Source organism: Mercurialis annua, linkage group LG1-X (assembly GCF_937616625.2).
Source record: "Mercurialis annua linkage group LG1-X, ddMerAnnu1.2, whole genome shotgun sequence".
Taxonomy (NCBI): Eukaryota; Viridiplantae; Streptophyta; class Magnoliopsida; order Malpighiales; family Euphorbiaceae; genus Mercurialis; species Mercurialis annua.
In genome coordinates, this window is record NC_065570.1 from 6,981,716 (window position 1) to 7,005,934 (window position 24,219).

The 24,219-nt window shown below is 33.8% G+C and overlaps 3 protein-coding genes across 6 annotated transcripts; 2 read left to right on the plus strand and 1 right to left on the minus strand.

Annotated features, from left to right (window-relative positions):
- The first annotated feature begins 5,868 nt into the window (after window positions 1–5,868).
- Window positions 5,869–15,642, plus strand: LOC126661095 (uncharacterized). The gene is made up of 23 exons (XM_050354872.2): window positions 5,869–6,446; window positions 6,523–6,594; window positions 6,701–6,744; window positions 6,850–7,033; window positions 7,605–7,667; window positions 7,817–7,894; window positions 7,995–8,087; window positions 8,250–8,369; window positions 8,714–8,800; window positions 8,924–9,130; window positions 9,215–9,262; window positions 9,769–10,023; window positions 10,338–10,417; window positions 10,491–10,735; window positions 10,932–11,000; window positions 11,089–11,153; window positions 11,265–11,434; window positions 12,297–12,375; window positions 12,888–13,143; window positions 13,429–13,474; window positions 14,231–14,339; window positions 14,467–14,529; window positions 15,303–15,642. The coding sequence occupies exons 1-23, from the start codon at window positions 6,099–6,101 to the stop codon at window positions 15,381–15,383; spliced, it is 2,862 nt and encodes a 953-aa protein (XP_050210829.1). The 5' UTR covers window positions 5,869–6,098; the 3' UTR covers window positions 15,384–15,642.
- A 1,657-nt stretch (window positions 15,643–17,299) lies between these two features.
- Window positions 17,300–20,187, plus strand: LOC126665993 (uncharacterized). 4 transcript variants are annotated; one of them, XM_056105755.1, is made up of 3 exons: window positions 17,300–17,372; window positions 17,490–17,601; window positions 18,238–20,187. In XM_056105755.1, the coding sequence occupies exon 3, from the start codon at window positions 18,328–18,330 to the stop codon at window positions 19,975–19,977; it is 1,650 nt and encodes a 549-aa protein (XP_055961730.1). In that variant the 5' UTR covers window positions 17,300–17,372; window positions 17,490–17,601; window positions 18,238–18,327; the 3' UTR covers window positions 19,978–20,187. The 4 variants fall into 4 exon arrangements, with proteins under 4 accessions (XP_055961730.1, XP_050214894.1, XP_050214893.1 ...); XM_050358937.2 differs by lacking the exon at window positions 17,300–17,372 and having other exon boundaries at window positions 17,381–17,601; window positions 18,214–20,187; XM_050358936.2 differs by lacking the exon at window positions 17,300–17,372 and having other exon boundaries at window positions 17,381–17,601; window positions 18,222–20,187.
- A 2,887-nt stretch (window positions 20,188–23,074) lies between these two features.
- On the minus strand, window positions 23,075–23,892 carry LOC126664496 (wound-induced protein 1). The gene has a single exon (XM_050356901.2). The coding sequence runs from the start codon at window positions 23,809–23,811 to the stop codon at window positions 23,299–23,301; it is 513 nt and encodes a 170-aa protein (XP_050212858.1). The 5' UTR covers window positions 23,812–23,892; the 3' UTR covers window positions 23,075–23,298.
- Between the last annotated feature and the right edge of the window lie 327 nt (window positions 23,893–24,219).

Sequence of the window (24,219 nt, forward strand, 5' to 3'; positions counted from 1 at the left end):
GCATTTAAGCATATTATCTTTAGCAGATTGACTCATAAACATGTTAAATTAAATGTGTATTTTTTTATTTTTATACATACAATCCAACTAATAACTGTGTCGTTTTAGGCCATTGAAAGTGGTAAGCTCATATAACCAATCTAAAAACGTTCAACTTTTGATATCTTCTCTCAAATAAAGATTGTATAGGATGAGTGAGTTTAAATACCTAAAAAACTCTCTCTTGCTAGAGAACACTAGCCATTGAAATTGGCCATCGTTTTGTTCTAAGGTTTTCAAATAATTGACATGTTAGATGCTAAAATATTCCATACATAGAATTATAGGTTTATGACCAATTAAATTGAAAGATGTTTCCCTAGAAAACGACCAAGGATCCACTTGAGGATTTTCAACTTTTTCCATAATGAGATTCCATTTTAATACAATAGATGTTGATTAGTCTCCATAATTAGATTTCAAGAGAGATTTTTAGGTAGATTTAGTCCACCACGTCATCCGTGAACTAGCCTACCACATAATGACACGTCATTAAAATGATGACAATCTTGTAAATTTGTTTATTACTTATTTGCACATTTGAATAGTAATATTACAAGATTGCTTTATGTGATAGGCTTAGTACACGGATGACGTGATAGACTGAGTCTACCTAAGAATTTCTATAGATTTCAATAGCTAAATTGAACAAAGTAGCAAATAGAAATTGGGGTTTAGGCAATTTGTTTAGTGAATCTATATTGAATGAAAAGTTGAGAAATATATTAAAGGTTAAAGGTAAAAAGAACCTTTTAAATCTTTTAGAAAGAATGTATAAGTTCTTTTAGTTAATTTTTTTACCATTTAAATCCTTTACATTTTTAAATATTGCAATATTTTTTAAGTTTTTTTAAAAGGAGCATTTGAAACTCTTTTAGTTTATTTCTATGCAACTTAGTAGCTCACGGTTTTAGTTATTTCTTTAGTTTTTTTTCCAAATATAAGGTTTATTTGCATCATTTTAAAACATTAAAAACTCAAGCGTAAAAGTTTATTTGCTCTTTTTATATACCAGTGTCGCTTTATTTATTTATTTATAATTATGTGATCCACATTATGTATTATTTTATCTTATTAAATTGATACATATTTAATTGTTTTATATTCAACAATTGAATATTAAAAAAAAATTGTGTTGATTAGTTTATTTTTGCTTCTTAGGTTTAATTAGTTATTTATGTGTTAAGGGAAAAAAATAGCATATATTTTTATATAAATAAATAAAAAAAGAGTAGATGAATGTTGCACATTTTTTTATTGGTTTGACAAATTTTCAAACCAAAACCAAACCACACAAATTAAAAACTAGCAAAATTATTTAGTTTGGTTTGATAATTTTTCTTTAAAACCAGTTTAAACCATCATTAAATAATAATTTTATTTATCATGTAAAATAAATGTTTTTAAAAATTTATTTATTATAAAATAAATTTTATATTTATTTACAAATTATAATAATGACTAACAAATTAAAAGATATTCCATAATATTTTGTATTATAAATTTTTCATTTGATTAATATGATATTTTAATATTATAACAATATAACATTTATTGATTAATAATAAATATATAAATATTAAAATTATAGATAATAATAATAATAATAATAATAATAATAATAATAATAATAATAATAATAATAATTTATGAGTTAATATTTTAATATAGTATTTTATCAAGTACAATTTTTAAAAGACAGTGTTAGATATTTTATTTTTAAATTATAATATTTATATTTTTAATGAAAAATATATATATGTCTATATATTGATTTATGTTAGTTTATAATTTTTTGAACTACAAACCAGAATAGTAATTAATTTTATTTGATTGAAATGGTTTGACTTGGTTGATTTAAATTATTTTATACAACCCTGATGAAAACATATATTTTTAGAGGTAAATAATCTTATTATCGAGCGCTAGACTTGTTCATGGGCCGAGCTTTTTAATTTTTTACACAAGCCTCAGCGCGGCCTGAGGCCGACTCGGACTTTGTATTTCTTACCCAAATTCAGCCCCAACACTATATTTTTACGAACTCGGGCCGAGTTTAGACGGGTTTACATGCAAAATCTATAAAAATAAAAGCTGGAGCCCATCGAAAAAATAACGGGCTGTTTTTAGACTCGGGCTCGGGCCGAACTTGATACGAAAAATCATTGTCTAAACCCAGCTCTAAGCACCGGACTTAAACGGGCCTGGGCAGATATCTAACTCATAAACAGGTTTATGAGGAAATTACACCATATGTCTCAATATCTATAAAAGTATACGTTAGCGACTCAAAAAAAAATTATATGCAGAAATCTCTCATTTTATTTTTCATCTTTTCATTTATACCTCAAAACATTTACAAGCCAATTTTACCCCTCATCAAGAGTTAATGAATAAGGGAATAGGTGGCGGTTGGACCAAAAATAGTCTGACCAGTTGGGGAATGGTCTAACCGGTCAGGGGATGGTGGTCGGACCGACGGTCAACGGCGGTCAACGGCGGTCGGACCGGCGGTCAACGGCGGTGGGACCGGCGGTAAACGGCGGCGGTCGGCGGTGGTCAATCAGTCAACTGTTGTGGTCAAATATTAAAAGAATTAAATAAAATGGCAAATTGCTCTTAGTTTGGTTTGAACCCATGACCTTCCTCCCTTTGGCTAAGAGCCTAACCACTAAGGCAAACCTTATTTGTTGTATCTGTTTACTCTTTATTATATATACAAATACTCCACAATAATTATGAAAGTGCATGTAAACTAAATCTAAACCTCTTGTAAACTTGTTGTCAACCTGAAATAAATTATATATAATTTTAAAATAACTTTTTTTTCCGTAATATACTTATTATAAATTATTATTTTTAACGCTAAATATACAAATGCAGATTATATTATAATATATATTTTAAAAGATTTATAAATTTTTATCAATTTTTTTTATTTTCTTTCAATTTTTTTAAATTTAATAAAACTTTTCTTTTATTATTTGACTAGTTTTAAAGATAAATTAAATGTCAATCGAAAATCAACTACAAATAAACTGACAATCAACCACACATCAACTAATTGTCAACCAAATATCAATAATATTTCCTTTTCCTTTTCCTTCCCCGGTACATTTCAAAACAATTATTACTATTTTTTTCTTTTTAATATCGACTAACGTCGGTTTCTACTGTTTTTACGGTTTTGCTTGAATATGTTGAAACTCTTATTTTATAATTTTTTAAATTTTAAATATTAAACAAATGTCAACAACAGATCAACCAAAAATCAACTGCATATCAACTATAAATCAACCGAATGTCAACCAAATATTTTTATTATCTTTAACAACATTTATTTATTTAAATATTAGTTATTGTAATTTATTATCAATTACATATAAATTTGATCTTTACATGTAAAATGTCAACCGCGGTTGTGGGTTTATAAAAGTGGTCAAATTTAAAAAAATTAAATAAAAATCATTTTGCTCTCAATGGAATTCGAACCCATTTCAAAACAATTATTACTATTTTTCCCTTCTTAATGTTGGGAAACGTTTACTTCTAATGTTTTGACGGTTTTACTTTAATCAGTTGAATCACTTATTTAAAAAAAATAAAATTTAAAAGTCAAATAAATGTCAACAATAGATAAATCAAATGTCAACTTAAAATCAACTAAATGTCAACTTAAATCAACTAAATGTCAACCATAAATCAACCGAATGTCAACTAAATATTTATATTATCTTTGACGAAATTTATTTATTTAGATATTATATATTTATATATGTTATCAATTACATATAAATTTGAAATCAAATTAAATTTATCTTTACATGTATAAAGTTAACCATGGAGTCGCTCGACATTTGGTAAAACATTTAAAAAGTAGAATAAAATATCATTTTGCTTTGGTGGAATTGGAATTCAAAACTTCTTCCGTGACACAATTCAAAACTATTATTACTATTTTTAATATTGATAAGTTACGATTTATACTGTTTTGAAGAGTTCCCGTAAATTTGTTGAAGCCATTATTTTATAATTTTATCAAATTTTAAACATCAACTAAATGTCAACTAAAATCAACTAAATGTCAACCGTAAATCAAATATATGTCAACCGCAAATCAACTAAATGTCAGCCGTAAATCAATCTAATGTCAACCGAAGATCAACCAAATATTTCCATTATCTTTAATAAAATTTATTTATTTTAAATATTAACTAGTGAATTTTGTTATCAATATCATATAAATTTGAAATCAAATTAAATTTAACATCTAGATGTAACATATCAAATCAAATTTATAATTATTTTTTTATTTCTTAATGCTGACAAGTGACAATTTTTACTGTTTTGAAGAGTTCGCTTAAATTTGTTAAAGTCATTATTTTATAATTTTACCAAATTTTAAAGATAAATTAAATGTCAACTAAAATCAACTAAACGTCAACCGTAAATTAACTAAATGTCAACTGCAAACCAACTAAATGTCAACCGCAAATCAACCAAATATTTTCATTATCTTTATTGAAATTTATTTATTTAAATATTAATTACTGAAATTTGTTATCAATTCCATATAAATTTGAAATCAAATTAAATTTAACATCTACATGTAATATATCAAATCAAATTTAATATCTACATGTAAATGATGAACCAAATTTCAATAAAAATCAGTTGAATGTCACCCAAAATTCAATTTAATGTCATCTGAAGATCAACCAAATGTATTTTATAAGGGTGTGTATATATTTTATATATAGTGAAAGCTAAAAACATCCGGAGGTGGCCATCGGTTGCCTAGAGGGGTCGCCGGAAGTTAGATGGATGTGTCCGGAGTGTGAATGGTGACTGATCGGAGGGTCGGCGGAAGTTACCCGGAGGTGGCTATGGCCGGAGGGTCGACGGAAGGTTGCCGGAGGGTGGATGGTGGCTGCCTGGAGTAATCCAAATGCATCTGAAGGGTCGCTGAAAAACTGCCCGGAAAGTTGCCGGAAAACTGACCGGAAGGGTCGCCAGAAAACTGTCCGGAAGGGTCGCCGGAAAACTGTCCGGAAAGCTGCCGGAAAACTTCCCGGAAAACTGCCCGGAAAGTTGCTGGAAAGTCGCCGGAAAGTCGCCGGAAAGTCGCCGGAAAACTGCCCGGAAAGTTGCTGGAAAGCCGCCGGAAAACTGCACGGGAAGCCGCCGGAAAACTGCTCGGAAAGTCGCCGGAAAACTGCCCGGAAAGTTGATGGAAATTCGCCGGAAAACTGCCCGGAAAGTTGATGGAAAGTCGCCGAAAAACTGCCCGGAAAGTCGCCGGAAAACTGCCCGGAAAGTCGCCGAAAAACTGCCCGGAAAGTCGCCGGAAAACTGCCCGGAAAGTCGCCGGAAAACTGCCCGGAAAAGTCGCCGGAAATTGGTCGGAAATTGGTCGGCCGGCGGTGGTCGGCTAGAGATGGTTGGCCGGCGGTGGTCGGTTAGTGGGTTGGTCAAATCAAAAGGTATATTGTATATGAGGGTAATATTGTCTCTTTCTTAATAAAAATATGTCTATTTTAAAGTTTGAGGTAGTTTTGAAAACTTTTTTTTTTTTTGAGAGATATTTGCATAAAAATAAATGGTGAGGTATAAATGAATGGAAATGCATGTTTTAGGGGATTTGTGTACTTAACCCCAGGTTTATCTAGCACCAGATTATTAACTGAGCCCGCAAAAGAAACCAAAGAAATGGCCCAGTAAAGATTTAGGGCCGGTCTTGAACGGGCCTGCGCAAGTACCAAAACCCATAAACATGTCGGTCCAGCACCAGATTATAAACATACTGAAACCGTCGTAAATATTTGTCGCATTGACGACAGATGGAATCATTTCTATTAGTATTTTAATTAATCAAATACCAAACCTGTACGTAAAACTCCAATGAATGAAGACGAAGATGATTCACATTTAGCGCCACTCTGCCGTCCGAAATCATATTTTTATTTCCGTTATATTCATCGTCTGACCGGACATCATTTTTATTTAGCTTCCTACTTCACTCTCAGCTTCCTCCTCCACTTTGCCGTCATCATTATCCTATGGCTTCCGCTATTTTTTTCGCTTCTCCAACTTCAAAGCTCTCCTCCTCCTCCAGTATCCACCGCGGCCGGAACGACGCCATTTTCAAACTCAGAACGCCGCGTTTTGGCTTTCCTGAAAAAGTCCACGCCAGGTCTCTAACCGCTTCTAATTTAAATAAGAAAACGTGCTGTTGTTCAGTGCTTGGAGTTGCACGCGGCGATGCTAAAGTGGCGGTGGATGACCGGAGTCTTATAGAGAATAAAGAGGACGGGAGAGTACTTAAAGTTGGAGTGATATGCGGTGGTCCGTCCGCCGAACGCGGAATTTCTCTTAATTCTGCTCGATCAGTTATTGATCATATTCAGGTAGTTGTTAATTCTAATTAAGCACTCTTTAATTGTAATTAATTAAGTAATTAGCTAATTTGTTTATATACTTCAGGGAGAAGATTTACATGTAAGCTGCTATTACATTGACTATGAACTCAATGCCTATGCTATATCCTCTGCTCAGGTTTGTAGAGGAATACATTTTTTTACTTTCTAAAGAAAAATAGATTATATTTTAGGTAATTATTTGTATTAAAAGAATTATTGTTTTGTTTAATATGTTGTTTTAGGTTTATTCGAATACTCCGGCGGATTTTGATTTTAAGCTTGAAAGGTGTGTTAATTATTTTAGTTTGAAATTTGTTATCATTGTATTTTAGTTTATGTAGTTTTATTGTTGAAATAGGGAAATGTTTATGATAGTTGATGTTCTATGCAGCCTTGCACTGAAGTTCCCATCGCTATCTGAATTTGCTGAACATCTTGCTGCTTCTGTGGATATTGTGTTCCCTGTTATTCATGGTCGATATGGCGAAGATGGGGGCATTCAGGAGCTGTTAGAAAAGTATAATATTCCATTTGTTGGCACTGGATCAAGTGACTGTCTTCAAGCATTTGACAAGGTAAAGCAGATGATTTAGTAATTTGTTTGTTTATTTTTCACATATAGAAATTTGCATTTGGTTCTGAGTCAAAGAAAAATTATAATATACTATCTAGTTGAGGTGCCTGGCATGGATTATGATTCCTATAAATTATAAGTTGGCCATTCTAAACATGCATGAACTGATAAAATGAATCCAGTTCAAAACTGAGTGTTCTCAAGAGAATTGGCTCTTTGGAAACTTAAAATATTTGCTACTTGAATTTTATAGTGCTTTGAAGTTTTAAATGATGATAGCTTCACTAGACAGAAGGGTCGAACTGAGTGCCAAGATTGTGAACACAAGTAATATGTAGCTTTACGGGGGATGTAGATGTACATTAGCTTATACTAATTATTTAAATACAGATGAACACTTGGATAAGTCAGAATTATATTAACTACCAACAAGTTAACAATATTTTTTTTAAATCAACATACAGAAGGAAGCATTCATATAGTTAGTACATGGATGCCTTTATAGTTGTTTCAAAACTTGCGATGTTTTCTGCTGGATGTTGCTGATAAATTTCCCACTATGTTACTGGCAGTATCGTGCCTCTGTGGAGCTCAGAAAACAAGGATTCATTACTGTACCGAGTTTTTTAGTGCAGGTACCTTTCTTAGTACTCCCAAGCTATTTCTTGACAACATTTACTTATTTTGATCAATTATGTAGTATCTGTAGCTAGGTCAAGATATAAATTTAAATTTACAGTCTTTGATTTTTATCGAACTTATTATCACTGGAAATGGCATTTAGGGAACAGAAATGGATGAACCTGACCTGTCTAAGTGGTTTGTGAGTAACCAATTGGACCCTAACTCGGGAAAAGTTGTGGTAAGGATTAAACTTTTCATATATTTAGGAAGTATGATAGACTCTCAAGTTCAACATGGTTCAGTTTATAAGACCTCTAACAACATTCTTACATATCTAGGTGAAGCCAGCTGTAGCAGGTTCTAGCATAGGTGTAACAGTTGCTTATGGTGCTGCTGATGCCCTTAAGAAGGCAAATAGTATAATTTTGGAGGTAATCTAGATCCCCGAATACTTACTATTGATGCATGCTGAAACTATATGCACACCGAGTCAGTTTCCATCTGGACCAGAGAAGTATTTGCATTCCAGACTTAGTTCTGCGATTGGTAGCTTCAACTGACAGGTACCTTTTATTCTTTTAAATTTTTGGAAGGGGATTGATGATAAAGTCCTTGTTGAAGTTTTTCTTGAGGGAGGAAGTGAGTTTACAGCCATAATAATTGATGTGGGATCTGGCTTTGAATGTCAGCCTGTTGTTCTATTGCCTACTGAGGTAATCACTTCTTTGCTTATGTCATCTAAGTTTAACTCTGCTTTCTTTTTGCATGCAACATGAGTTTAATTTACCCAAGGAGCTAAGCAATAGGGATGGATGTCAACTAAGCTTTTTGATTGATTCTATTTTTCTTTTATGTTTGCAAAGTTTATAAAGATATCGTTGGCCATTTGATTGATATTGGAAACTGTTAAAATTGAAGTTTGCTTTTAACATAATGTTGCTGCTCTGTATTAAATCAGCTAGAGCCTCTAGGATAATGCAGCAAGGTTTAGATTTATAAGCATTAAAGTATATGGGAAATAAATATCTCATACCAGCAGTATGCTATTGATGTTTAGGTGGAGCTTCAGTTTCATGGCAGTTCTGATGTAAGTGAAACAGATCCAATATTCAATTATCGAAGAAAGTATCTTCCGACTCAACAGGTAGAGTTGCAGTGCATGTGAGAATTTTCATCAGTCAATTTTCAAGGTCTACTGTGTAGAATGCTTTATTATATATTGCCTCCAATACTTTCTATTCTGATATATTTGGTGAATTTTTAACAGGTAGCTTATCATACTCCACCTCGTTTTCCTGTAGATGTAATTAAAAATATCCGAGAAGGAGCATCTCTATTGTTTCAACGGCTTCGCCTTCGTGATTTTGCTAGGATTGATGGATGGTTTTTGCCTTCTTCCAATGCTTTCTCTTCTTCAGAGGGGAAATTTGGAAGGACTGATTCGGGTACATTATTATTCACTGACATCAACCTGGTAATACCCCCCCATCCATATAGATTGTGGGTACTCATCCTTTCACCTACCTTTTTTTTTGAATTTTTTTGGTTCTATTGTCAGATTAGTGGAATGGAGCAGACTAGCTTTTTATTTCAGCAAGCTTCAAAGGTACTTTTCATACATGTTTGGTGTTGTAGGCTTTAGCTGAAAGTCTTGGATGTGGCTTCCATATTTGTGGGCTGAAAATTATATATATGTATAAACCATAAGGCTTACTCTAATGGTAGAGACGTTTTAATCTAACCTGGAAATTCAAGGTTCAAACCTCTCCATTGTATATGTATACTACATGCTACTTGAGTATTTCGTTTTTGAGGGACATGCTAATTAAGCACCTGCGTCTTTCTTTTTATTGGGAGAGAACAAGTGTGAGTGGAGAAGAAAATAGCACTAAGGCTTAAAACCATAGAATCTTTATGACACCCTCCCAAACCCCGACAACCTGAACTAGATTCAGTAAAACCATAATTTTTTTATGACACCCCACAAGCCCCAACAGCTTGAACCTGAACTAGATTCAGGTAGCATTTAGAACTGTCTAAATTCTAATTAGAAGTAGAATTAGTTTCATTTTCTGGTCACCATTTATCTGTATATATCCCATTTATGTCCAGGTTGGGTTCTCTCATTCAAACATTCTGCGAAGCATCATTTATCATGCTTGCTTAAGGTTTCCGAGGCTTGCTTCAAACAGAAACTTACCAGACTGTTTACCGAGAATATCAAAGTCTTTACAGTTAACTGAATCATTCAGGAAACATGAAGGCACTCGCAAAGTTTTTGTTTTATTTGGAGGAGACACTTCAGAGCGGCAAGTATCTCTTATGAGTGGAACAAATGTTTGGCTCAACTTGCACGCATCTGGTGATGTAAGTTCAGGAGATATATTTCTTGCACTTGTGTACTTAGTTTTCATTTTCGTTGGGCATCGTTGGATAGTGTGTTAATGGATGTTATTATCTGTGACTTCTGACTATAATTTGTATGCCTAAACATTTCTAGCTTAAGTATTTTACATCAGTGGCAGTGCTTATCTTGCTATGAGTAATAATTTGTCTTTTGTAATATTTTGGATAATATCATAATAGTATATATCTCCTAAGTCTTGCCTTTAAGTCAGTTGGTGTTCTTTTTCCAGTTAGGTGTATTATTCATTTGAATGATCCTGATTTGTTATAAACAGGTAGATGTAACTCCTTGTCTGCTTGCACCCTCTAATGGCCAATCTTCTGATACTGGTTCCAGAGCAGTTTGGTCATTGCCGTAAGTACACATTTTATATATTTTCCATGTCCTGTATCTCAGCCTGGGAAAATAATATATATTTTGAGTACAGTTACTCTCTTGTTCTGAGACATACTACTGAGGAAGTTCTTGATGCCTGCCTAGAGGCAGTCGAACCAGCTCGGGCTGCTTTGACTTCCCACTTGCGCAGCCAAGTGACAAATGATCTCATGGAAGGTTTGAAGAAGCATAGTTGGTTTAAAGGATTTGATATTGCTGATGAGTTACCTACAAGATTCTCATTGGAGGAGTGGATCAAGGTTGCTAAGGACGGTCGAGCAACAGTTTTTATTGCAGGTTATATTTTTTCTACCTATGTACTGATTAAATTTTAAGTGTTGCTGCATTCTTTTCCCCTTATCAAAGTGCAATAACGTGAAGAACTTAAATGTCTGATCTGAGTCTATGACCAAATGTTAGTCTAAGATCGTACAGGTCCTTTTTACTTTTCCTTGGATGTAACTAAGTAACATTTATTTGATGTTTTATACAGTGCATGGGGGCATTGGTGAAGATGGTACACTTCAGTCTTTGCTGGAGGCTGAAGGAGTTCCATACACAGGTTAGTTCCAAAGATATTCTGCATCAAAAAATTATGTTACTTCGGAATTTTATTATTAATATTCCTATCCTCCTATCTTCAAATAAAGGTCCTGGTGTATTGGCTTCAAGGACCTGTGTGGACAAAGTTGCAACTTCTCTGGCTCTTAGAAATGTATGGTAAAAATTATTTTGCAGGATCTCCTCTTCCAGAATTTGCAATTTTTATGCTTTTTATTTATTGTATACAGTTAGAACTTATTTTTTTCTTTTGGTATATAAACAGCTTGCAGATTTGGGCGTTCTTACCATAAACAAAGAAGTATTGAAAAAACATGATTTGCTAAATATGCCTGCAGTCAAGATTTGGGATAACTTGACCTCAACTCTCCAGTGCGAGACAATATGCGTCAAACCAGCAAGGGATGGATGCTCAACTGGTGTTGCAAGATTACGGTTAGTTTATATCCCTTATTTTCCCTATTCTATTTCTTTTTTTACCCTTCCTCTTTTTGTTCATATGGGAGGAGAGATTTTAAAGTGTAATACTTGAATATGAAACCAGATTTTTTTCAGTTGAATAGGTTTTTAAATTCTTCATATATATTCATGAATGTGGATAAAGTTTTCATTTGATATTAACTTGAAATTGCCTAAAGAAGATTTTAATTTAGATCATGTTATTTTCTATCCATCCACTTCAAAAAATATGTTCTATAAAGCATGTTAACAGGATTGGCGATCAGTTAGCAGGACCACGAGCCCAATGTGAAGCCATACCAGGCCCAAATGATCTGAAAAGTTTGGGGTCAAAACAAGTAACTCAAATAATTTGTTTTAAATTTCTTGAACAAAAAAACAAATGTTTCAGAAGTAAATAAAATTCCTAAAACAAAACCTTCAAAAGTTCTGTAAAAAATGCTAAAGGGAAGTTTTTTTTTTTTTTTTTTTTTATCATTTTAAAAATCTGAGCAATACTAATGATCTAAAATGAATTCTTCTAAGGTTGACTTGTTGGTCTTACCCCTGAACTGTCAAAAACCGACCAGATTGATTGATTGCCACCTCTAAATGTATAACTTCCATTCAAACAATTTGAAACAAAAATTGTGGTCAAATTTAATCATTTGGAAAGTTTTTCATCTGAGCACAGTGATAATTTCATTTTATTGGGGTCATTGATGAATGAGGCATTTTACTAAATGCAAAAAAATCTCTAATCACTTCATTTTAGCTAAAATCATTTGTATATGAGTAATTTAATAGCTTTCATCCATTTGTTCTTAAGCATATTCTGTGCATTTATTTGTCCATGCAGCTGCGCGGAGGACCTTGCCGTGTATGTAAAAGCATTGGAGGATTGCCTTCTACGAATTCCACCAAATAGTTTGTCAAAGGTATGAAATTATGACTAACTTGAAAGCAATATGTATATTTAGTGGTTTCATAGTTCACTGAAATTAAATAAGATTAATGTGCTGAATTGTTTTTGACTTTAATTTTGATAAATTGCTGAAAGGTAATTAACTTTCCAAGTGCCAACAAAAAGTCGTAAAACAGTTGGAAGATGGAAGTTAAATGACATTATGTGCATCCATGGGTCAATGGATACTTGTCGGTAGAGGCATATTATCCATCTTACATGAAAATTTTGGCTGCTTGAGCCATACATAATTTTACCGATAACTCTGATCTTTAGTTCTAATTTATCAAACAAACAACTAAATTTAGAAGGCAGGTTACTTGTTATGTCTTGTTCTGTCTATTCCTGAATATGAACGATCTATAACCATAGTTTGTGCTATGAATGATTATGACCCTTGTGCTGGTTTTCCCATGTGTTTATACTTTACACTTTTTAGCAAAAAAGGGACAACACTGTTAATTCATCATATGGAGTAACATGCAGGATCATGGAATGATTGAGATGCCCAGTCCTCCTCCAGATGTCTTGATCTTCGAACCTTTCATCGAGACTGATGAGATTATTTTTTCACCCAAATCCACGGGTGAAAATGCACATCGCCTCATGTGGAAAGGACACAGTCGATGGGTTGAAATAACCGTTGGTGTTGTAGGAAAACGTGGATCCATGCACTCACTAACTCCCAGTGTTACAGTTAAAGAATCTGGAGATATTTTGTCACTTGAAGAGAAATTTCAAGGTATGCCTTCGCCTTCTGGAATTTACATCCCTATGCATACATGTAAAATTTCATCCGGAGTTCTTTATTCCTGTGCGCTGCCTGTTACGGACTTGTTAAAATGATTCGGTGGCTATCATTAGGTAGATTATTTTAGACACGGCATCTGAAATAATGAAGTGATGATTTAGTGACTGAAGTTGAAGCTTTTTAATGCTTTAATCTTCAGTATTTAGTTAATTATTATAGTTATGAAGATATTCCTTGTGCATTTTCTGTATTCCTTATGTAGATTTTGTTTGACAGGTGGAACTGGCATTAATCTTACTCCTCCACCAGAATCAATTGTTAGGTTTGTTCTGACAACCTTTTTGTTGATTGCTTCATTTCCTGGCATCCTTTCCTCTCGAACAGAAGTCCTTCTATGTTTTATCAATTATATGCTATTTAATTGATTTTAAAGCAACCATGATCCTTTGGACACTGCTTTTCTCAGGAAATATTGAAAAATAGTAAAGAATAAAATACTAGTAAATTTAATATCCTAATCACCAGCAATGACTTCTAGTCATCATCCACCACCACTGATTATCAGTGACCGGTTGCTGGTCATGAACCAGGCATTGAAACATTTTTGATGTTATTTTTTTTAGGCCATATGTCCAAAAAAGGCCAAACCTTTCATGAAAGTTTCACAAAAGTCCAAACCTTTCAATTTTATCCAATTTGTCATGATATGCATGATTTCGTTTCAATTTTATCCAACTACACAATTTTACTTATGTGGCGCTGATTTGTGGCATTGCCACGTCAGCACAACGTAGGCGCCACATGAACAAAATTATATAATTGGACAAAATTGAAACGAAATTATGCGTTTTAGGACAGATTGGATAAAATTGAAAGGTTTGGAGTTTTGTGAAACGTTCATGAAAGGTTTGGCCTTTTTTGGTTATTTGGCCTTCTTTTATATCACTTCTTATAATTAATGAAAATTGTATGCAAACTTGGCAACGCTATGTGGATATAGCATGAGTTGGCTGATTAAATACTCTCTCTCTCTCTTCTCAACTTCTTTGATTAAGTAAATGTATATCTTCTTGAGCAGTAATGAGGTTTTGAAGCGATGCAAACAGCGTATTGAACTGATTGCAAACACTCTAGAGTTAGAAGGATTTTCTCGAATCGATGCTTTTCTTAATGTGGACAATGGAGAGGTATGTTAATTCTTCAGTGCATTGGCTACGCTTCGGGTTTTCTTTTTCTAGTATTCTTCTTGGATGATGTTGGTCGACGACTTATCCTTTGTTTTACTTCAATATCTCTTTCACTGCTTGAATGCAGGTGTTGATTATAGAGGTCAATACTGTCCCTGGAATGACTCCTTCCACCGTCCTGATTCATCAGGTAATCATGAGAATCCAAATTCATATGTTAATTATACAACAAAAATTTAGTTTGCCCTCTGAACTTGACACAAAAGATCAATTAAGGTCTAGTTCATGATTTTAGGAAAAAAAAAACATTATACATTTGGCATTTTAGCTCGTTTTACCCCTTGAGATGAGGTGTCAGAAAATGATTGGAGCATTATAAACAAATTGGAGTTGAAAAGGTGGAAAATTATTGGACATAAAGATGAAGGGGTTAACGACCCATACCCATAATGCAAGTTCAGAGTGTTTCCCCCCCCCCCCTGAAATCGTGAGTTTGGCTTTAATTGATATTTTGTATTAAGTTATGAGGGATAAAATAAACCTTTGTTGATTAATTATTTGATGGGAACTGCATTGGCACTACAGCATGAGTAATGGAAATACAAACAGATAAAGATATAGAAGTGTGATGCATTCCTATAGAACATAGCAGAGATCTAAAAATGAGTTCTATGGAATGTTCAAATCGAACTGAACATGTTGGCTCCGTTTGTTTTTTGATTTTTGGTCATCAAAAGCAAACTGAATTTTTTGTCAAAACCAAAATGAACCGAACTAAATTAAATTTGATCATAATTTCGATTTGGTTTGATTTTTGCACACCTCTATGAACAATGACTCTATCACATTGAGTGGAGCACTCTCTTTCTCCGGTCAAATTATGTATATATATATTAACAATAACTCGAAAAGAAAAAGAAAACCATGATGAATTGCATGCTTACATGTGTTGGCTTCGTGCAGGCGCTAGCAGAGCAACCACCTGCATATCCTCATCAGTTTTTTCGGACGCTGCTTGATTTGGCATCAGAGAGAAGTGTATAAAATTTGTTATGTTCAATAATCTCCAAGTTTTATTATATCTGTTGTGTGTGTAATTAGTGGCACTGCCATAAAATTTCAGAATGTGATTTCTGTTTGTCCACCCTTTGCATGGCGGATCTGAAAAAGAAAAACAGTGGGGGTCGAATGTAAGCAAGAAACAAAGTAATTATAGAAAATCCCATAGGAAATTTGTAATGTTATTTTGTGTTAATTGTATTTTGTTAATTTAATCATCGATCAACTTATTTGATGATACTAATATGGTGAAGTTGGTTCTCCTGAAAATTTCTCATAATATTTAAATGTAAAAGAAATATTTTAACATAGAAGTTGCAGGTTTCAATATGTATAAATAGTCTTATAAAATTCAATGAAATTATTCATCTTATTAGTTCTTATTTTGGAAATTTTGAAAGTTTAATTTAAAAATTTAAAAATTATAAATTAAATATAGAGGGAAAAAGTGGTAGCAAAGCTTGACTAAAACGGTCATTGAACGGGTAAAAGGCAAGAGGTCTTCGACTTACAGCATGTTCATAATTAAATTTCATAGATTAACTTTTTTTTATCTAAAATTATGATGATTTGGCTTCAAAGATTTTTAATTAAGTTTTTGATTATATGACTCAAAATTAGAATATTTTAAAACTATCTTAAATATGTAAATGCAGATTAGACTGTTCATGTAATAGATGACGTTTCTTAAGATTAGGTCTTACCGAGCTGTTTCGATTCGATAAGATCTCGATTCGTGTTCATTCATATTTTAAATGAATCAAACTAGAAATATTGATTTAATGTTCACTTATCTAAATGAGCTGACTGTGAATATGATATTATTCGGCTCGTTTACATTCACATTAATTGCTCGTGAGTGAACTCATATATAAGCTTGATTTAGGGATAATGAACTGGATCATATATATAAAATTAATAATTTCATATTCATTACAAGTATAAAAAGTTCACATTCTATGAATTTTATTTATTTTTAATTTAAACTGGATTACTAAATACCGCCACTTTTTACTAACTACCTCTCCTACACTTTATTCTTTTGCCCTTTTCCCTATTTTTATACAAAATTAAAACCTCTCAATCCATTCAAACTAAAATCATATTCTACGTGGCTGTCCCCTTCAAGGGACTGTTTCAGGTTGCGACCGAAAACGTCGCAGCCGGGTTTTTTTGTTAAAAAAAATATAGATTTTTTTTTGTAATTTTAGTTATTCTAGAAACTTAATCGATTTAATATTTACTGAATATTAATAGTATGACTTTCGTACGGCTGAATCAGAATCTGTGACTAAAAAAGACCGATTGCTAAAATCAATTTCGTCACCGACCAAATTTTCTAAATGAACCTGCACAACATAAATAATTACGTTTACAATTCGTCGGATAATAATTATCGACGTTCGAAAATAAAGTTTTCCGATTTTTTCAAGAAAAAAACATTTATTTTTTATTTTTTACGTCCCAGAGGGACATCCCTCCACAAGGAGGGACGTCACCGAGGGACGTTGAAGTCCCTCCAAGAGGGACGTCCAACGTCCCTCCATATGGAGGGACGTTGGAAGTCCCTCCTTGTGGAGGAATGTCCCTCCGGGACATCTCCGGAAAAATTTTAAAAATAAAATAAAAAAATGTTTTTTTTTTTCGGAAAAGCCGAATTTTTTTATTTTCGAACGTCGATAATTATTATTTAACGAATTACAATTATTGTCCGTCATTTTAATTAACTCTTTATGTATTTGTTCAAATGAGTTGAGAGAATTTTTTGGTTTTGATTTTGCTAAAAGGGCGAAAATAGTGTTAAGTAAAATGGGGCGGCGAATAGTAAAATCCAATTTAAACGGTGTCTTTGTGTTATACTAGAAAGGTGAGATCGTAGAAAGCAAAAACAGGTGTCCACACAGCAGCAACGTTTTTTCTTTCTTTAAAATTTTGAATTTTCAAATATTAACGATCCAAGAAAAAGAGAGACGAGTAATTCTTATCATTAGCTTTTTTTTCTTCGAGTTGATTATTAGTTTTTATTTTAATATTCCTTCTTTTTTCTTCGTGGATTGCCACTTGACATGCATGATTACATTTAAAATGCAGTCACGCCCAAATTTGCCGACTACAAATATCATTTTTTAAAGAAAAGCTTCGGTTTCTTTAGTTTTTTTTGTCTTCACGGGTAGGTAACTCTTCGCCGGCAACAAGGCCTCAGGTAACCATTTTTTGTTCTGTTGAAATTTTCTTGCTTTTCAATATATTTTCAAGTTCACTTATCAATTTTCTTCTGGGCTATCTTTAGTTCCATTATTGTTTACTTCATGTTTAATTCTTGTGTTTCTTGGGTGTTTAATTTTGACCTGTAGCTGTTGCACTAGACGGCTTTAATCTTGTATGGTTATGCTCAAAAATTAAGATTAATTATCATTCTTAGTACTGCAATTGGTTTCAACAATTGAATTTCCATTGCCACAGTTCATGTGTTGTAGTAAGTATGTTGAATGGAAATTTCTCGAAAATTATGTATATAATCTATTCTTGTAAAAAATGTTATACATAGGTTCGTAAAGTTCGTTTTGAAGCGAAACAGTTTCGTTTCTTGAGTTTTACTAGATTCCTTTGGTTAATGGACTGTTAGTATCCCATTTCTTGAATTCAGCTGGTATGCTAGACAAAGTTTTTGTTGTTTAATGGTATTGGCCGGTCAGTCTAGCGATTTACTTGTAGTTTTTATATGGTGTTCAAGAGGCTCTTTCAAGAATCAGTTGAATGGTTTTTCATTATTTTCATGACGAAACTTTTGAAGATGATGTTCACTTTAATATAGAATTGCAGACTTCTCCATTTGCAGCCGTATCACCTTAAAGTGTCATTTTCAAGATTGCGAGTTTGGAGCTACTAAGATTGTTGATGCTTGTGAAAGTTTAAGCTTTGACGTGAAATGGTGTCAAATAGCAATGGAGGCGTAGCAGATTTTAAGGGAGATTATGCCGTAAATGTGACTGGAAATGGTTTAAAAGATTTTAATAGCCATGCTGCTGCTCTTGACATTTCAACTTCTCGAAAGGCTCTGCTGCGTAGTGGCAGTAGCAGTGGTGGTATAGAGAAACAGAATAAGTCGAAAATTTATCCTAGTAGACTAAGTATTTTGAGGCTCAGTTCTGATGGCAGTATACCTTCTCCAACGGCTAAATTCCGGAAGATTGCAGAGGACAGAGATGAGATATCAAGGTCTGTACCTTCTTCCAGTAGCCAAGGATTCCGAGAACGCTTCAGTGGAATTATAGCTCAGAAACTTGATTGGGAGTATTTATGGAAAACTGGCAGAAATTGGATCAAGAATCCCTTCAACATGGCGTTATTTTTATGGATTACTTGTGTTGCAGTCTCGGGAGCAATCCTTTTTCTAGTAATGACCGGAATGTTAAACCATGCACTGCCAAAGAAATCACAGAGAGATGTTTGGTTTGAAGTGAATAATCAAATCCTCAATGCTCTGTTTACACTAATGTGCCTATACCAACACCCAAAACGCTTCCATCACCTTGTGCTTCTCTGTAGATGGAGCCCAAAGGACATATCGAAACTCAGAAATATATACTGCAAAAACGGCACTTATAAGCCGCATGAATGGGCTCATATGATGGTGGTGGTTGTTCTACTTCATTTAAATTGCTTTGCTCAGTATGCTCTATGCGGCCTTAATTTGGGATACAGAAGACCAGAACGACCTGTCGTAGGTGTTGCCATCTGCCTTTCTGTTGCGATTGCTGCTCCAGCACTAGCAGGTATCTATTCTATTGTTAGCCCCCTTGGGAAGGACTATAACTCTGAACTTGACGAAGAAGCGCAAGATACTATAACCCCCCTCTCCAACGACATTAATCATCTTCGTCGTACTTCTTTGGAGAAGAGATTCTCATTTGCATTAAGAAATGACGAGAGGATCATTGAGCATGCGCCATTTTGGAAAGGGGGATTATTCGACATTTGGGATAATATTGCTATAGCGTATCTTTCGCTTTTCTGCAGTTTTTGTGTGTTTGGATGGAACATGGAGAGACTCGGATTCGGCAATATGTATGTCCATATCGCCACTTTCCTCTTATTATGCATTGCCCCTTTTTGGATATTCAACTTGGCTGCCATTAACATTGACAATGAGACTGTCAGACAGGCTCTAGGACTAACCGGTATAGTTCTCTGTTTGTTCGGTTTACTCTATGGTGGATTCTGGAGGATCCAAATGCGAAAAAGATTCAAGTTGCCTGAAAATAATGCGTGTTGTGGAAAACCAGCTATTGGAGATTGCTGTCAGTGGCTTTTCTGCTGTTGGTGTTCTCTTGCCCAAGAAGTTCGAACAGCGGATTTCTACGATATCGTGGAGAACAAGTTCTGTCAGAAACAGTCGGCTGAGAGTAACCGGCCTTCAATCTCCCCCTTACCCCATGATGCAGTTCAGTTTATATATAACCAAACATCTCCACTTCAGAGCAGCATTAGCCTACCTATCCTTAGTGCTGATAATTTTATGGAGCCGCCTGTTTTGTCCTCAATACAAAGAGAAGAAGTTACCAACCGAACCATATGACGGCTAGATAGCACATTTTACGGAGAAATGCCGAGTCCGACACGGTGATTCAGGTAGCCTATATGTAATTCAGAATTTTGAGGCATTTTTTTATGCTTCCTCTTAGTTTTGTATAGTTAAATTGAGTTTTTGATGAGTTCATTTTGGTTGGTTAGTTTATAAATGTATCTGAATATCATTATTACTCATAGTCAAAGTTTTCCTGATCTATATGATACAAAGTCTTTGACATGCATGTTTGTGAAGATCTTATCTAAGTTTGGTATAAGGGTGTTCATTGTTTCAAATTGAAATGAATTGGGATTTTGCCTATACCGAAATTTTAAGCAATTCGTAAAATTTTGAAAACCAAAATGAATTCAACTTGTCGGTTTGGTCGATTTGTTGGTCTTTACTACTCCCTCCATTCTGAAATAGTTGTTTTTTTGTTCCATAATACTTGTCAATTTAGAATACCAAAAAGCATTTATTACTATTTTTCCATATATATCCCTCATTAATTCATTGAAAGAATACAAAAATACAAATAAAGAGTTATCCTAATTAATGTTAACAAGTTTTAAGAAGGGATAATTTAGTAAAAATACTTATAATTTTAGTCATATTTATTGATTTCTTAATTTATGTGAAAATGGCTAAAACGACAACTATTTCAGAATGGAGGGAGTAGTTTTTATGATCAAAATTGATTCAAACTGAAAAATTATTATATTTTATAATATTAAACTCAATTTGTCGATTCGGTTGATTAACAAGGTAGATATGCAATATAGATAGGGCTGATCAGAAACCGTATCCGACCGAAAAATTAAACCAAACTGGACTAAGTTAGTTATTTTGTTCGGTTATTTTGGTGAAAATAGTTTGGATAGTTGGCAAGTTTGAAGAACTTTGGAGCTCAGTTATAGGTTCGGTTAGAGGGGGTTGTAAAACCGAAATAACTGAAAAAACCGAACTTCCCAAAATTATGAAGGTTTTCGTTGATTTTATATTCAAATTTACGGACTTCTCTTTTATTTTGTTAAATTCTTAAGGTTTTTGTTTGATTTCGGATCAAAAGTTGTAGACATGTCAATAAGCTTAATTAATAGAAAAATTGAAACCGAAGCATACCGAACCGGCATAAAAGTTAGGTCAGAAAAAATTTTGGTGTCTCACAAAATTTTCAAAGATCGGTTGTCCATTTGCATAAAATCGGCACCGTTGGTTCTAGTCGATTCCAACCAAACCAAATCGGCTGATGCTCAGCTCTAAATAGGTCCAGACTCCAGTTTGCTGTCTGATTAATTTGGCGTCTAAAACAAGAGTTTAATCAGGCATATACTCTGAGTCTACAGACAGCCACTCTAAGATGGGTTTTATAATTTGGTGCAGGACATAAATGTGCTGTGCTTTTTGATCTAGCTTTCGATCCTCCGCCAAATTATTGCCAAAAAGATCAAATCATTGCATATTATAGTAAATTTATGATCTTTTTAAAAGTTGATATTACAACCGGCCAATAGGTATTTGCGATATACAATCTTTTAATTATAACTTAATTTTATTAATATCAATTTTTCCACATGACTAACGTATCATTGGTTTGTTATACGAATGACATGACGCAACGGTTGGGTGCAATAATTTTACCAAATTTTTAGCCAAAAAGACTGTCACATGCATTTCTTTTGTCGGAAAATTTCCCATTGCAATAAAATTAATGTCGAAAACCAAATTGAAAAAAATATTAATAATAAAGTTTGGTTAACAAAAATAAAATATAATACTCCCTCCGTCCCATTCTAATTGACAAAATATGGAGTTTTTAGTGTCCCATTCTAATTGACAAAACTAACATAACTATAATTTTATTCTTTAATTTTCCATCTTTACCCTCATTTAAAACCATGTCTTTTATGGAAAATGGTGAGTATTTAATGAAAATTTGACTAATATATACTAATAGCATTAATTAGCTCAATTATCAATAGAAGGGTATATAATTAATTTTCTATGTCATTTATTAACTTGTCTTGGTTATTGAAATATAGTTATTTTGCTGGATTACTTAAACACCGCCCGGTTTTACTTACCACCGCACAGGCAAAAGACATTTCTGCCCTTTTAGCAAAATTTTGAAAAAAAAAGTTCTCTCAACTCATTCGAATACATTCGAACAAATACGTAAAAAATCGATTAAAATGACGAACAACGAGTACAATTCATCGGATAACGAGTATCGACGTTCGGAAACAACCCCCGATAAATATTTTTTAAAAAAAAACTCGAAATAAATAATTTTTTTAAAATTTTTTAAGGAGGGACGTTTACATTTCACGTCCCCTCCAGAAGAGAGGACGCCGGAAAGCGGCGTCCCCTCCTCTGGAGAGGACGTGGATTTCCCACGTCCTCTCCTGAAGAGGGGACGAACGACGTCCTCTCTCCAGGAGAGGACGTGGGAAATCCACGTCCTCTCTTCAGGAGAGGACGTGGGAAATCCACGTCCCCTCCAGAGGAGGGGACGCCGCTTTCCGGCGTCCTCTCTTCTGGAGGGGACGCCGGACGTCCCCTTTTCAGTCGGAGGGGACGCCGGAAAAACAGAAAAAAAAAATTAAAAATTATTTTTTATCTCGAAAAAGCCGGAACATATTGTTTCCGAACGTCGATACTCGTTATCCGATGAATTGTACTCGTTGTTCGTCATTTTAATCGATTTTTTACGTATTTGTTCGAATGTATTCGAATGAGTTGAGAGAACTTTTTTTTCAAAATTTTGCTAAAAGGGCAGAAATGTCTTTTGCCTGTGCGGTGGTAAGTAAAACCGGGCGGTGTTTAGCAATACCCTTATATTGTCAATTAGAGTGGGACGGAGGGAATAATAATTTGAATATCCCCGTCAATTCCCCATTGACCAGAAATCTAAGGACGTAAACTTTGGCTTTTTGGGACAATTTGGCCCACAATTCCCATATATCAGCTCAACATTTGGTGGCGCAAGAATTTCCTACTACTGACGTTTTTGCCGGAGATTTTTCTCAACAAAACATCCTCAACAGCTTAACATACTAACCATATTTTTCTTCTTACAACAGAAATAAAAAGATAGATTAGAACGTAAACAAACTTTCAGATTCAATTACGTCTCTAGTCACTAAAACATGAAATTTACATGAACTGAACTTATCAGATTAATTTAATTCCCTGATAACACTCTTGTACGGAAACTTTTAAAACTGCGAAACTTTATATTTATGATATAATATATTTTTATAAAAAACTACCATTTTTAGTTTTTTCATTTCGTACATTTCCGTTACGACATTCCGGTTTCCGGGCTCTCTAGATAGCGAGTAAAAGACCGGGCAACGAGCGATTATAAAGATCTCTAGGGTGACTCTGCCACAAAGTGTGTGTACTCCCCTGTCCAATTTCCCAACGATGTTCCGGACTAATATCCTCAATAGTTAACCATGTATTAAAATACTCTCTAAATTGTGTAATAACTCCATTTTTCAATGTCCAAACATGAACCCAATAAGCTTGTGCACCTTCCCACCCTTCAGCAATCACACAATCACCGATCACTTCGACGCTTCTCGGCTCGAAGCGGAACTCGCTCCGGTGCGCCTGTCCGGTCAGCACCCTCATCATGTGCTGGCAGTGGGGCGGACCGTGGAACCAATATTCTAAGTCAGTTGCCAGGAGTTTAGCCACTGCTCGCATTCGAAGTTGGGCCAATTCTTTGTAAAAAGCATTAATAATGGCTTTGTTCTTGATTTCTTTTTCATTTGTGTTTTTAAGAAATTCTTGGAGAGGAATTTTGATTTGAATTTCTATGTCAATTTCTGACATTTTTTGTTGGTTTGGAAGAATTAATGAGAATTGAGAGGTTTTGAAGTTGTGCTTATAATTTGAATGTTGTGTGCATGATATGGCTTCACGGAGGAGCCTATTTATAGTAAAAATAATTAGAGGATATTAAATATGTCACTTTGAAAAGGGCCCTTGAATTCTTTTTTTTTTCTTTCTTCTTTGGTGATTTTTGATTTGATTTTATTATTTGCTATTATTAGTCTTTAATTAATTATACTTTTTAAATGCGATCAAGTATTTCATACTCCCTCCGGTAACATAGATTAAAAAAATAATAAATATGTCTTGATTTATGTATAGTTTTACCAAATTGTCCATATTAATTACCACTTGTTTTATGTTTGACTAGTTCTTTTAACCTTACAAAGTATTTATTACTAGAGATAA

Excerpts from the sequence above, each read along its gene's own strand:
- LOC126664496 (XM_050356901.2), bottom strand. The coding sequence starts at position 23,811 with ATGTCAGAAATTGACATAGAAATTCAAATCAAAATTCCTCTCCAAGAA.
- LOC126661095 (XM_050354872.2), top strand. The coding sequence starts at position 6,099 with ATGGCTTCCGCTATTTTTTTCGCTTCTCCAACTTCAAAGCTCTCCTCC. Across the intron at positions 7,668-7,816 it reads TACCGAGTTTTTTAGTGCAG|GGAACAGAAATGGATGAACC; the intron begins GTACCTTTCTTA and ends AATGGCATTTAG. Across the intron at positions 8,370-8,713 it reads TTGTTCTATTGCCTACTGAG|GTGGAGCTTCAGTTTCATGG; the intron begins GTAATCACTTCT and ends ATTGATGTTTAG.
- LOC126665993 (XM_056105755.1), top strand. The coding sequence starts at position 18,328 with ATGGTGTCAAATAGCAATGGAGGCGTAGCAGATTTTAAGGGAGATTAT.